At 44.8% G+C, this 14,900-nt stretch overlaps 1 protein-coding gene across 1 annotated transcript in view; it reads right to left on the bottom strand.

Annotated features, from left to right (window-relative positions):
- Positions 1-14,900, bottom strand: part of LOC146024716 (myosin-IIIb-like) — a 493,994-nt gene that overhangs the window by 210,408 nt on the left and 268,686 nt on the right. The window contains exons 10-12 of the mRNA XM_083155469.1: positions 13,257-13,373; positions 10,876-10,976; positions 7,391-7,477 (exon numbers count right to left, since the gene is read on the bottom strand). Coding sequence (XP_083011595.1) covers positions 7,391-7,477; positions 10,876-10,976; positions 13,257-13,373 — 305 coding nt within the window. The remainder of the gene's footprint in view (positions 1-7,390; positions 7,478-10,875; positions 10,977-13,256; positions 13,374-14,900) is intronic.

Raw genomic sequence — 14,900 nt, 5'->3', positions numbered from 1 at the left:
TTTATAAAAGTCCGATCTATTAAAATATAACATTAGTTATCCCGCACGGTTAAAGGCGTAAACGGCAAATAATCCCCAACGCCAAAACTACGATTTTTGGTCGCATCGCCTACCCAAAAAAAAATAGCTAAAAGAGATCAGAAAGTCGCCCATATCCCATAATGGTATTAATTAAAAAGTACACTTCAGCCCGCAAAAAATTAGCCCTCACCCAGGTCCGTAGGTGGAAAAATAAAAAAGTTATAAGCCGCAGAACATGGCGACGCGACGCAAATTCGAAAAACCGTAACATATTCTATTTTTTTTTTAGTCGTAAAACGTAACGAAAACTATATAAGTTTGGTATCACCGGAATCGTAACGACCCATAGAATAAAGATAACCCATCATTTTAAACGAACTATGAACTCCAAAAAAACCGTAACCAGCGCAAAATTGTGGAATTGCGTTTTTTTTCTTTTTACCCCACATTGAATTATTTCCTGATTCCCCAGAATATTATACGGTATAGTAAATGGTACCATTAAAAAGTACAACTTGTCCCGCAAAAAAAAAGCCCTCATGTGTCTATATAGCCGGAAAATTAAAAAAGTTACGCTTATTTGAACGCAAGGAGGAAAAAAAAAAAAAAATTACCTTAAAAGGCAATGTCGTGAAGGGGTTAAAGCACCCAGCTTATGATACTCTGCAGCTGGTGCTTTTAAGAACGTGATAAATTGTTTTATAATCCAATCCCACACTTTCAAGTTTATTTTATTTCAAGTGTCAAATGCCTTACTAAAGTCTATATAAGCCACATCTACGCCCCCCCCCCCCCCCTTCATCTAGTATTTTGGTCACAGAGTCAAAAAAGTCAATACGATTTGTTTGGCATGATCTCCCTGCAGTAGAACCATGCTGTTTTGGATCCTGTAAGTTGTTTAATTTAAGATATTCCACTATTCTTTATTTTAATAGTGTTTCCATTAATTTCCCTACTACTGATGTAAGGCTCACTGGTCTGTACTTACTTGCTTGCTTCCGCTTTTGTGCAGTGGTACTACATTTGCTCTTTCCAGTCCTCTGGAACTGCACCTGTATCTAGTGACTGGTTGAATAAATCTGTTAATGGCGCTACCAGCACATATTTTAGTTCTTTTAGTATCCTTGGATGCATTCCTTCTGGCCCCATTGATTTATCCACTTTCAGTCTTGAAAGTTCTGTTAGGACTTTCTCCCTAATAAATGTACTTCCATCTACCTTATTTTTATGAATCTCCTTGCAACTTAACTGTGGTCCCTTCCCTTCTCCTTCTATAGTGAATACGGAGCAAAAATAATTAATAGATGATCTGCAATTGCCTTGTCTCCCTCCACCAAATTGTCAATTGCTTCCTTTATCTACTGACTGAGCCATTTTCTCCTCAGCTTGTGCCTTGGCACGCCTGATCACTTTCTTAGCCTCTTTGCGTCTGGCAAGATACACTTCTTTGTCGTTATTATTTTGAGTCTGCTTGTATGTCCTTAAGGCCATCTTTTTTGCTTTTACACTTGTTGATACCTCTTTAGTAAACCACACTGGCTTCCTTTTCCTGGTGCTTTTCTTAACCCTTTTGATACAAAAAGGTCTGTTGCCTTTAGTATTGCAATTTTGAATTTTTTCCACCTCTCCTGCACTCCTTTCAAGTTCCACCAATCCGCTAATGAATCACTTAAACATCTCCCCATTTTTGCAAAGTCAGCCTTCCTTAAATCCAACCCCTTAGTTTTTGTGTGACAGGAGTTGGACCCTGCCTTGATACTAAACCATACTGCTTGATGATCACTGGATCCCAGGTTCTCACCCACATATATGTCTGATATCCTGTCACCATTTGTGAGTATTAAATCTAATATTGAGTCTTTGCGAGTAGGCTCCCTCACCAATTGCTTGAGAGATGCTCCCTGTAGGGAATTTAGAAATGTGCCACTTGTAGATGATCTTGCAAAAGACTCCTCCCAATTCACATCAGGTAGATTAAAGTCTCCCATGATTATGACCTCTCCCTTTAAAGCCATTTTAGTGATTTAATGCCTATTACTCATCACACACCCATTACATAGTATACTACATGCCCATTACACGTTATGCCATGACAAGACAATAAAAAGAAAAAAATACGGACAGTGCGCGCCGAAAGCATGCCAAAAAAATTACACCATAATGCATATTACATGTCACACACCCATATTATACCACATGCCATAATTCCCATTACACGTTATGCCAGGGCGCAAAAAAATAAATAAATAAGGACAACAGGGACAGTGCACGTTGAAGGCGCGTGCCAATAACTTACAACATAATGCCTATTATACCTCACACACCCATTACACTTTAGGCCATGACTGGACGATTAAAAAAAATATGGATAATGTCACACACTCTAATGCCCATTACACATTATACAAAACACCATAATGCCCATTACATATACCACACACTAGAAACAGACAAAATTTGTTGTAGCCAGGCGCAACTCTTTCAAAAATACTTCATGTAAACCACCATGAATTAAGCAGGGGTTTATTGGAATAAAAACATGCAAACAAATAAAAATATATGCAATACAATAAACAAACAAAATATTCGGTACTTGTGAGTTATCTGGGCTGCCGATTTTTTGATTGTATGCCTTAAGTTAAGGCATACAATCAGATGCGATGCGATATCGCATCGCATCGCATCGCATGCGACCATCGGATGCGATGACCCGATTTTTCCATAGGAATCAATGTTAAAATGGACTGAGTCCATTTTAACATGGAATTCAATGGGAAAAAGGGGTCCTTTTCATACCCCTACTATCCAAGTGGGCATGGAGTTGGATATAAACCTGTGGCGAGCGTAGCGAGCCACCGAGCCCAAAGCGTGGCGAGCGAAGCGAGCCCCGCGAGGGGACGGTATTCTGTGTCCCCTCGCGGGGCTCGCTACGCTCGCCACGCTTCGGGCTCGGTGGCTCGCTACGCTCGACACAGGTTTATATCCAACTCCATTCCCACTTGGATAGTAGGGGTATGAAAAGGACCCCTTTTTCCCATTGAATTCCATGTTAAAATGGACTCAGTCCATTTTAACATTGATTCCTATGGAAAAATCGGGTCATCGCATCGCATCCGATGGTCGCATGCGATGCGATGCGATGTGCCCGATCCGACCCGATTTAGAAATCGGCAGCCCGGATAACTCACAAGTACCAAATATTCTTGTGGACATCAGAATGGGATTGCCAATTTTCATATATTTGAGGGTCAATACATAAGTTTATCTCGCCATAAACAGATGCTGCGGTGGGCTATACTTCAAGAGAAGTTTCTGCGGCACCACCGCTGGAGGCTTGGTTCTTTGATGAGTCCCCCAAGTAAAGTGCAAGTGCGGGAAAGTGCAAGTGCAAGAAGGTGCGGCCCCAATAAAGTGTCCAAGTACCGTGCAAACAGATGGAAGATTGCACTGTGCAGAATCAATCAGAATCAATCAAAGTGTGTCCTTTTTCAGGACTGACTTTTTTCAAGCTGACCCTGAAAAAGGACACACTTTGATTGATTCTGATTGATTCTGCACAGTGCAATCTTCCATCTGTTTGCACGGTACCTGGACACTTGGACACTTGGACACTTTATTGGGACCGCACCTTCTTGCACTTGCACTTTCCTGCACTTGCACTTTACTTGGGGGACTCATCAAAGAACCAAGCCTCCTGCGGTGGTGCCGCAGAAACTTCTCTTGAAGTATAGCCCACCGCAGCATCGGTTTATGGTGAGATAAACTTATGTATTGACCCTCAAATATATGAAAATTGGCGATCCCATTCTGATGTCCACAAGAATATTTTGTTTGTATATTGTATTGCATATATTTTTATTTGTTTGCATGTTTTTATTCCAATAAATCCCTGCTTAATTCATGGTGGCAGGGCCGGCGCTACCCACTCAGCAGCTCCTGCAAAGCAGGGAGGCGCCATGCTGAAAAGGCGCTGTCTCCCTCCCTGCTCTGCTAAAGCTGCCTCAGCAATCACTGACACGGCCTCCTGCATGCCGCCCGCAGCGCCTGTCTGACAGTGGGCGGCAGTATGGAGAGGCTGAGCAGCTCCCTGCACCGCGCACACACTGTCCTCCTCCTGCGACCTGCCCCCTCTTCCTAACGGACACTTGCTGAGGCAATGTAGTGCTGTCTGTGAATGCCTGGATGACATGTCATGTCCGGATCGGCCCACTACACATTGCTCCCTGCACCTGTCAGCTGACAATCAAATGACAAACCGGCAGCAGCGCCGCCTCCCCTTCCTTCCCTCTTCTCAGTGTGCTGTGCCAGTGCCACTGCCAGTCCTCAACACTCCGCCCTCTCTAGCTCCTCCCCTCTTCTTCCACCTCCTCCTTCTCTCCCCTCCTTTCCCCCTCAGTCACGAGAGGGGTGTAATGGCGTCCTCAGCGTCCTGCCTACGCAGATAGAAGAGGAGAGGCTGCACAAGAGTTAAAAAGCCTGAAGAACAGTGAGTCTTTTATTATACATGTTTATAACAAATTTTTTAATAATTGCAGATTTTTTTATATTAATTCAGACACTTTTTAAATAATGGGCTGGGTTATGTGCCTAAAGGTGGCCATATACGCTGCAATCGGGCATCGCATCGCACAGTACAAAAAGTATGTGCTGCGCATACTTTTTGTACTACTTTTGGATTGCATCGCACACACATTGCATGCATGCCGTGCGATGCGATCTAGCCCATAACGCATGCGATTCTCGCAGCGTGTATGGGCACCTTTGATTTTTCAACATTTTGCGGACACAGCACTGAGATGGTGTATGCATACATGTACATGCACCCGAGATCCTCCATAGGATTGCATGTTGCATACACTCCCACAATCGGGCTGCAGCTTGTTGCAATGGCAATGTGAAAGGGCACAAAATGTATGGTTTGCAGGAGGGCGCCGGACACCCTAGCACCGGCCCTGCATGGTGGTTTACATGAAGTCTTTTTGAAAGAGTTGCGCCTGGCTACAACAAATTTTGTCTGTTTCTAGTGCCTTCAGGAGGTGGTGTACCTTCTTCTGTGTTGTAGTAGGCAGCTATTTTTTCCACAAAACCTGTGCATATCAATATACCACACACTGTAATGACTGTTACATATTATGGCATATAAGTGCTGCCTACCTACTGTACATGTTGCCTGTTGCCAAGGGGGGGGGTACAAATGCTTGTTGCCAAGTGGAATGCAAATGCTCGTTGCCAAGGGGAATGCAAATGCAGGCAGGCACAGGCTGGCAGCTGGAGCCGGGTGGAGGAGATTGCTTTGCAACCTGGACATTGGAGGCGACCGTCAGCGGGAGATCATGGCGCTGCCGTGAAACAAACATCCAGCTAGAGACCGGCAGCGCCATGAGGAGTGTGTTCTGATGAGGAAAAATCTACTGATTGTTCTCCTGGTCTTGGGAAACCTCAGGGTTCAGCAGCTCTCAGTTTCCCCTTGTTTATCAAACATAAGCCAACTGATTCACTTTGTGAAGAGACCCGACCAAAGTTGCCTTTTTCTGCACTTTCACCTAAAAGGACTGAGAGTGATAAATAGCAAGTGGCCAGATAGGAATGCTGGCTTCTGTTCTGGGGCCTGGGCCCAAAAAAAGGGCCATTTTTATGGAGGGCAAAAATCATAACGAGAGACCACGGAAGACCAACACAAGAGAAGAGTCAAAAGTAAACTGCCAAACGATTCAACAAAGTATCTGAACTGCGCCACGGCCGCCGCCCACACAACTCACCGCCATGCTGTCCATCTGTCATGTCCGAGTCTGACACAGGCAGGCACTGCAATCACATGTCACTGGTGTCAGGAGGTGAGGTGTGTCAGTCACGCAGCACCGGCGCGGCCCACAGGAGGAGGAGCTGGAGGACACGTGATGTCATACAGGAGTCAGTGACACTCACACACTGTCTGTGTCCGTCCCGTCTCCCTCCTCCTCCCAGCAAGCATCGCGGCAGAGTGACTGACACTCAGCCGCAATTCATAGACACTGAAGTAGGAGGGGAGGGTCCGACGTGACGTCTCGTGTGTCACCGCACCGTGGCCGCCACCCCATCCCGGCTTCATCCTCATGGTATGTCTCAGAGACTGCAGTGCATTGCATCTCATGTGTCCGTCACTTAATGTGTGTTGGGAATCAGGATTTATGGTTCAGTCTGCTTTTGTTTTCTGTTCAGTTTGTGTTCAGCATTTGACTTACTGGTGGCCTCCAGTGGCAGGTCTGTGCCACATTAGCTCAATATTCTGTGAGCAATTATTCACAAGGCTGTGAGGTAATTAGCTAGTTTAGCACTTGCTTGGGAGCTGCCTGGATATCCACCAGGTGTTATCAATCACCTGAGGCCTTGATAAGGCATGCTGACCTGTGGAATCCCGCCAGTTATAGCTTCCTGTTACCAGTGTGTATTTCCTGCTTCCTGTGCAGGGAACTCTGTCAGCTCTCAGCTACGCTACCTGGTCCCTTGTTCCGGTCTCCTGTTTGGATCTCAGGATATATCCTCTACAGCTCAGCTCCCAGTTCCTTCATCTCCTTCTGGGTCCCATTAGGTCTTCGGCTCTGCTTCCGTACCTGGCCCTGATCCTCTGTTACCTCCTTTCCGTGGGTCACGTAAGTGCTCCAGTGGAGCCTGGTATTATCTCGCTTTTTACTCGGCGGCTGGCCAATTTATTTCGTTTTCGGGGCTGCTCAGCCCGTAGTTTAAATTGGGGGTTCTGGACTTCACCCCGCCGTGGGCTTAGCCTGCCTATTTCTCTGGTGGTTTCCAGTGTACATTTCTCTGTTACCTTCTGCCCGTCATTCCAGTTCCTTGTTAGGCAGGGCTCCCCGTTCTGTATTGGGTTGCTTTGGGGATTCACTGTGCTGTGTTATACCCGTTGTTTGGAGATTCCCCGATTCTGGCTCTTGTGCCTGCGACGTCTCACGTGCCCCCTCTGTATATTATCACACACACACAAACACACATACTGCTGCTGACGTCTCCCTCCCTCTCTGTATATTATCACACACACACACTGCTTCTGACATCTCCCTCCCCCTCTGTATATTATCACACACACACACACTGCTGCTGACGTCTCCCTCCCCCTCTGTATATTATCACACACACACACACTGATGCTGACGTCTCCCTCCCCCTCTGTATATTATCACACACACACACTGCTTCTGACATCTCCCTCCCCCTCTGTATATTATCACACACACACACACTGCTGCTGACGTCTCCCTCCCCCTCTGTATATCATCACACACACACACACTGCTGCTGACGTCTCCCTCCCCCTCTGTATATTATGTCACACACCGGCGCTCAGGACTTCCCCCTATTGTTAATATTGCACACGTACCAATATAGGTTGGTTGTTTGTGAAGATGACATCATCATGCTGTATTCCTTCTTCCGTGTAATGCTTTTGCTCCATCAGAAAAATGTGCTGCAATAATATGTGATATATAACTATAATATACTCACAGGGGCCTATATCACCATTATTATGTACTCTGATACACCCTATTCACTTCTATACCCCGAAACCCTCTAATCACCGCTATACCCTAATCATCACTTAGATAGATTATATATATATATATATATATATATATATATATATATATATATATATATATATATATAATCTATCAAAAATAGCATAGAGGACACTCACCAGTCTTCTTATTTGCTAGTGCAAATTCATTCCATCATCCCAACAATGTTAAAGTGCAAGGCTGTGGGCCAAGGGCCGACCTTTCGGTCTGACTCCAGACCTTTTTCAAGGCCCCCACTCTTTCCTCATAAAGTGCACTTTATGAGGAGAGAGTGGGGGTCTTGAAAAAGGTCTGGAGTGAGACCGAAATGTCGGCCCTTGGCCCACTGTCTTGCACTTTTGCACTTTAACATTGTTGGGATGATGGAATGAATTTGCCCTAGCGAATAAGAAGACTGGCGAGTGTCTTCTATGCTATTTTTGATATAATGGTTGATGGGTTTTCCTGATACCTGAGATGGCACCCCGGCAGCTGTCTGACCCATTGGAGGCGAGTGATTCATACAAAGCAAGGTTCCCTAGCTCCGATCGGACACCAAGAAACAGACACGTCACTGAAGTAACTTTTCAAAATGCAGAACCTTAATGGTATTAATGGTGCCATCTCCTCCCATCAGTACTAACTGATCCGACGGTCCACCTCGGACGCACCGCGATGGTGCCCGTGTCTCACACCCACTGCGTCATCACCATGGTAACCCGATACACTATGCACATGTTTCACACCTACGGCATCATTACTATAATCTAACAAGAGCAAAGGTTTGAAGATTTGCGCTTCCACTCGGATGCAGCGGGTTAACCCTGTAGTACCACCTACTACAATAATAATAGAAACGACAAGGAAAATGGGGGTAAACCTGCGCTTCCTATTGGGATCTAAAACTTAAAAATGATATTTCTCCTTTATGTAAATGTCCTTTTCTTCAGGTTATTCAGTCCGTAACGTAATACCGGCGTCTAGCACATATTATCCTCGGTTAGGTGTATGGCGCCGTTCGCATTGTATGGAGGAAGCCCTCCACCCGTGTTCAGAAACAACAGCAGCAGCAGCTCCGGGCGCAGAGCAGAGAGACCTCTCTCTCATCTCTCTTTGCTCTGTGCCCGGAGCTGCTGCTGCTGTTGTTTCTGAACACGGGTGTAGGGCTTCCTCCATACAATGCGAACGGCGCCATACACCTAACCGAGGATAATATGTGCTAGACGCCGGTATTACGTTACGGACTGAATAACCTGAAGAAAAGGACATTTACATAAAGGAGAAATATCATTTTTAAGTTTTAGATCCCAATAGGAAGCGCAGGTTTACCCCCATTTTCCTTGTCGTCATTACTATAATCACCTACTGAACAGTCTGACCAGCATTATGTCCTCCGGGTCGTTACACACGTCGACTACGGCTCTCACCCGTGTCGCGGTTGTCATGACGACTGGGAAGCACAATCATAAAACTATACATATTACATAAAATTACAAACATTATATATAAGGATCAGTGAAATAATGACAAGAAAAAAACATACTTATATATCATTGGCTCTCAAAACAGGAGATATAGGGTGAGATTTAATAGGATGAGAGATTCAGAAAGTGAGAGATTTGGTGAGAAATCTCCAGGTTTTTTAAAGCGGCAATCATTTACACTGCAAAATCAAACTGGTTTTGCAGTGTAGATGATTGCCGCTTTAAAAAAAAATGGAGATTTCTTACCAAATCTCTCACTTTCTGAATCTCTCATCCTATTAAATCTCACCCATAGTTACTGGCTTACGAAACAGGAACCTTGTTATATAAAACTACGGTATAACCGTTGATTACATGAATGCGTTCCGTAAGGCCATTAGGCGCTACGGATTTCAATCGGTAGATCCAGGTCACCTCTAATTTCAATAGATGTTTAAGTCTACCGCCACCACGATTAGAGGGGGGAATATGGTCTATGATTAAATACAGCAGTGAATCCAATTAATGACATTCTTCCCTAAAATGAATCAACATGTGGTGATGAAGGCGTCATTGTTAGCAGATTGCGCTTCTTGGTTCATTGAATCCCGCCTGCATGTTCTCGGTCGAGCTGAACAAGAAAGGGACTGGGTCACGGCGGTCGAGAAGCTGGACTGCCGTGACCCCCACATTGAATAACCCCCTAAACCCTTCTGCATTTTAAAAAGTTGCTGCAGTGACGTGTCGGTTTCCTGGTGTCCGGTTGGAGCTAGGGAACCTTGCTTGGTAGATAGATAGATATAAATAAATAAGGGTCCAATACTGCCAGCACTCACAAAATACATCCACAGCTTGCTACTGTTGCCATACTGCATTCATATATCAATCCAGTCTCGCAATAAGAAAAAAGGCAGAAGAAAATGATTATATTATGTTCCACAGGGGGAACATTTTAGGGGTATGAGCCCCTTCATCAGCCCCAAAACCTACAGCACCGGGTACACAACAAGAACACACATTTATACTTACAGTCTGGCAGATGATCACAGCCATTCCGCCGCATGCCGAGTCCCCATAACCGGAAGTGATTGACACCTACTTCCAGGCGGAAGTACAAGCTCCATTGCATAGCAACCGGACGCTTGCTTTCCTAGCCACAACAACCCGACCCCAATCTCAGGCAGGGGACACCGGATGCATAGGAAGGACCTGTGGACCAGCAGCCAGATTACAAATGCACACAAAACATAACTGACAAGACCCAATGGTCTGGCTCCACTGCTGAATACAGCGCTGGCTCAGGCCGAGACCACTCCCAGGGGGCGTCACACCGTATGGTTCCAAGCAACCCCTTACAGCAGAAATGCCTCCTAGTAGTGTCAATGCCAGTGCCCCACTGTAATGAATACTAAATGAAAAATATAGATTTACAACTTTTAGTGAAACATAACAACAAAGAATAGGCATGATAAACAACCAGCAAGTGCATGAATAAACTGGAATACATTATACTAAACTACTGTATTCCAGTTTATCTCTTCGTTAAGAGTGAAATGTCATCTGAGGATACATCGATGACCTATTCCTTCTGTGGGCGGGTGGCATCAATGCTCTGAATATAATCATTTTCTTCTGCATAAACCGACTACTGAGTGCCTTTTATTCTCATTGCGAGATTGAATTGATTTATATATATACACACACACACACACACACACACACACACACACACACACATATACATACATACATACACACCAACAGGGGTTAGAACACATCTGTAATAACCTTTGTCTCCAGGGCAAAACATCATTATCACAAGTATATGATATTTATACACTTACATGGTTAAAGAAATTTTGTAGTTGCTCATTTGCCAGGTTTATACAAAGTTGTTCAAAGTGATTCACAGCGAAGTTCTCAAATCCGAAGATGTCCAAAATACCTGTAAGAAGAGAGTCGTACGTGTGAGCTTACCGTGTTTAACGCCTCATACTTCATGGACAAACAGTGGTGGGAGTCATTATATGCTACTTTGATGTCTACTGATCAAATACAGTAGTTCTGATGTAAAATGGACTCCAGGTACAAAGGGGTACACTGACTAAAGATGTGCAAGCTTTGCCAAAACCACCCTCATATGCTTTGGTTTTAGACATGGATTTTGTTTTAAAGAATTGCAAAAAATATCTAAAATTGTGGGTCGGTTTTTGTTTCTACAGTATACAATAACATTAATTTTCAGTCAATTTTGAGCACCCTGTAGCTAACAATAATATTCACCAATATTGGCTAAATGAACCAGTTAGTTCTGTTTAGTTGTGTTGCAAATTAATAAGTATTTACTGATGCTGCCCAAAAATGCAGCCCATAATAAAAGTTGTGCAAAGTGGAAATGTTTTTGGGTCCTTATGGACATGCACAGATTAACACATCAAGCACTTCAGCAACAGGGACTGACACCTCTGTGGCTGAAGTGCTTAGTTTGTTTAGGCCCCCACAAAAATATTTTTGGGAAGAACTTCTTCTGATCATTAATGAGGATGTTGAGTATGAGGGTGTTGGAAGTGGAGATTGCACGCATTAGTCCAAACTACAGGTCCTTACTGATACTGGGGTGCTTGTTATTACAAGTTTTTTATTCTTCAAATTTTGATAAAAAGGATGCATGGACTTGCTGCAATGACATAACAGGGAGGAGGTTCCTAAACAGTTAACCTCCCTATCTTTACTAACTTTGCCCTCACAAATGGTAGAGATGCCTTCATAAATGTTTTAGGTGTGATTTGGTTAATAATAACTTTACACACACAAGGTCTCATACCCAGGCAGGACATTGGCATTTTTACTATGGGCAAGAACTGCTGCCATTGGTCGGCTGATATAATATTAAGCTTGTACCATTGCTATTTACCCCAGGCAGGGGACATACAGTATAGACATTGTGATTTTATTTGCTCGGGGCACTTTCTTGACACACACAGACAGACATTGGCCCTTATTCAGATCTGATTGCAGTACAAATTTGTTTGGAAAATGGGCAAAACCATGTGCACTGCAGGTGGGGCAGATGTAACATGTGCAGCTAGAGTTAAATTTGGGTGGGGTGTGTTGAAACTGAAATCTAAATTACAGTGTAAACATAATGCATACAGTATTTATCCTGCACATAAACAAAATAACTCACCCAAATGTAACTCTCTCTGCACATGTTACATCTGCCCCACCTGTAGTGCACATGGTTTTGCCCATTTTCCAAACAAATTTGTACTGCGATCAGATCTGAATAAAGGCCATTGTACGGAGAAGGAATAGTCAGATAATATACATGACACTGCAAAGCGATCAAAGTTTAAGTGTTTGCACACGTGCAAATTGTGCTCCCCATAGTGTGCACACACTGAACTATTTAAAAAAAAAGTGGAATTTGTTCAAAAATGTCTTATAGTGTATACCCGAATTTATCATGACAATCTGTTCCTGCATATGGCTCCTGGCTGGCTGCGTTGTTCCTGCACATGGCTTGCGGCTGGCAGTGATGTCTGGCTGCAGTGTTCCTGCACATAGCTCCCGGCTGGTAGTGACGTCTGGCTGCGCTGTTCATGCACATCGTTGCGACTGGCAGTGACATCTGGCTATACCGTTCCTGCATATGGCTCCCGGCTGGCAGTGAAGTCTGGCTGTGCCGTTCCTGCATATGGTTCCCGGCTGGCAGTGAAGTTTGGCTGTGCTGTTCCTGTACATGGCTCCTGGGTGGCTGTCTTGTTCTTGCACCGGGCTACCAGCTGGCAGTAAAATCTGGCTGCTCTGTTCCTGCACATTGCTCCCGGCTGGTAGTGACGTCTGGCTGCGCTGTTCATGCACATCGTTGCAACAGCAGTGACATCTGGCTGTGCCGTTCCTGCATATGGCTCCCGGCTGGCAGTGAAGTCTGGCTGTGCCGTTCCTGCACATGCCTCCCGGCTTGCAGTGATGTCTGGATGTGCTGTTTCTGCACATGGCACCCAGCTGGCTGTGTTGTTCTTGCACATGGCTCCTGGCTGGCTGCAATGTCTGGCTGTGCTGTTCCTGCAGAGCCTTATACAGAACCTGGCACCAACAGTATGCCCTATATGAGCCTTATACAGAACCTGGCACCAACAGTATGCCCTATATGAGCCTTATATACAGAACCTGGAAGGACCCGTGATGCAAACACCAGGCCTGGTGTATGGAGGGGACTCACCGATCTCCTGCAGGTCTGGTCCGCTCACCCCGTCATCACTCAGAAGCTCATTCACTTTGGTAACAATCCAACCAAACATACGTGAGTAAACCACACGGGCGATGGAGTCCCTGGCATCTGCGGGGAGAGGTGCAGCACAAGTTACCAAAGGAGGAGAGGGTCACAGTATAAGTTACGAAAAAGAAGAAGACGAGGGAAAAAAGAAGAAGCCAACAAGGGAAAAAAGAAGACGACGACGAGGGAAAAAAGAAGACGCAGTCTAGGGGAAAAAAAGAAGACGCAGACGAGGGAAAAAAGAAGACGAGGGAAAAAGAAGACGACAACGAGGGGGAAAAAAGAAGACGACGACGGATAAAAGAAGAAGATGATGAGGGGAAAAAAGAAGACGCAGACGAGGGAAAAATGAAGACGACGACGACGATGAGGGAAAAAAGAAGAAGACGACGAGGGAAAAAAGAAGAAGACGGCGAGGGAAAAAAGAAGAAGACGGCGAGGGAAAAAAGAAGAAGACGGCGAGGGAAAAAAGAAGAAGACGGCGAGGGAAAAAAGAAGAAGACGGCGAGGGAAAAAAGAAGAAGACGGCGAGGGAAAATGAAGAAGACGACGACGAGGGAAAAAAGAAGACGAGGGAAAAAAGAAGACGACAACGAGGGGAAAAAAAGAAGACGACGACGGATAAAAGAAGATGATGATGAGGGGAAAAAAGAAGACGCAGACGAGGGAAAAATGAAGAAGAAGACGACGATGAGGGAAAAAAGAAGAAGACGACGACGAGGGAAAAAAGAAGAAGACGGCGAGGGAAAAAAGAAGACGACGGCGAGGGAAAAAAGAAGACGACAACGAGGGGAAAAAAAGAAGACGACGACGGATAAAAGAAGAAGATGATGAGGGGAAAAAAGAAGACGCAGACGAGGGAAAAATGAAGACGACGACGAGGGAAAGAAGAAGACGACGACGAGGGAAAAAAGAAGACGAGGGAAAAAAGAAGACGAGGGAAAAAAGAAGACGACAACGAGGGGAAAAAAAGAAGACGACGACGGATAAAAGAAGAAGATGATGAGGGGAAAAAAGAAGACGCAGACGAGGGAAAAATGAAGACGACGACGAGGGAAAGAAGAAGACGACGACGAGGGAAAAAAGAAGACGAGGGAAAAAAGAAGACGAGGGAAAAAAGAAGACGAGGGAAAAAAGAAGACGACAACGAGGGGAAAAAAAGAAGACGACGGCGGATAAAAGAAGAAGATGATGAGGGGAAAAAAGAAGACGCAGACGAGGGAAAAATGAAGACGACGAGGGAAAAAAGAAGACGGCGAGGGAAAAAAGAAGACGACGGCGAGGGAAAAAAGAAGAAGACGGCGAGGGAAAAAAGAAGAAGACGGCGAGGGAAAAAAGAAGAAGACGGCGAGGGAAAATGAAGAAGACGACGACGAGGGAAAAAAGAAGACGAGGGAAAAAAGAAGACGACAACGAGGGGAAAAAAAGAAGACGACGACGGATAAAAGAAGATGATGATGAGGGGAAAAAAGAAGACGCAGACGAGGGAAAAATGAAGAAGAAGACGACGATGAGGGAAAAAAGAAGACGACGACGAGGGAAAAAAGAAGACGACGACGAGGGAAAAAAGAAGAAGACGGCGAGGGAAAA

This window comes from Crinia signifera, chromosome 1 (genome assembly GCF_055691185.1).
Source record: "Crinia signifera chromosome 1, ASM5569118v1, whole genome shotgun sequence".
Lineage (NCBI taxonomy): Eukaryota > Metazoa > Chordata > Amphibia > Anura > Myobatrachidae > Crinia > Crinia signifera.
This window is presented reverse-complemented; position numbering and strand designations above follow the sequence as displayed.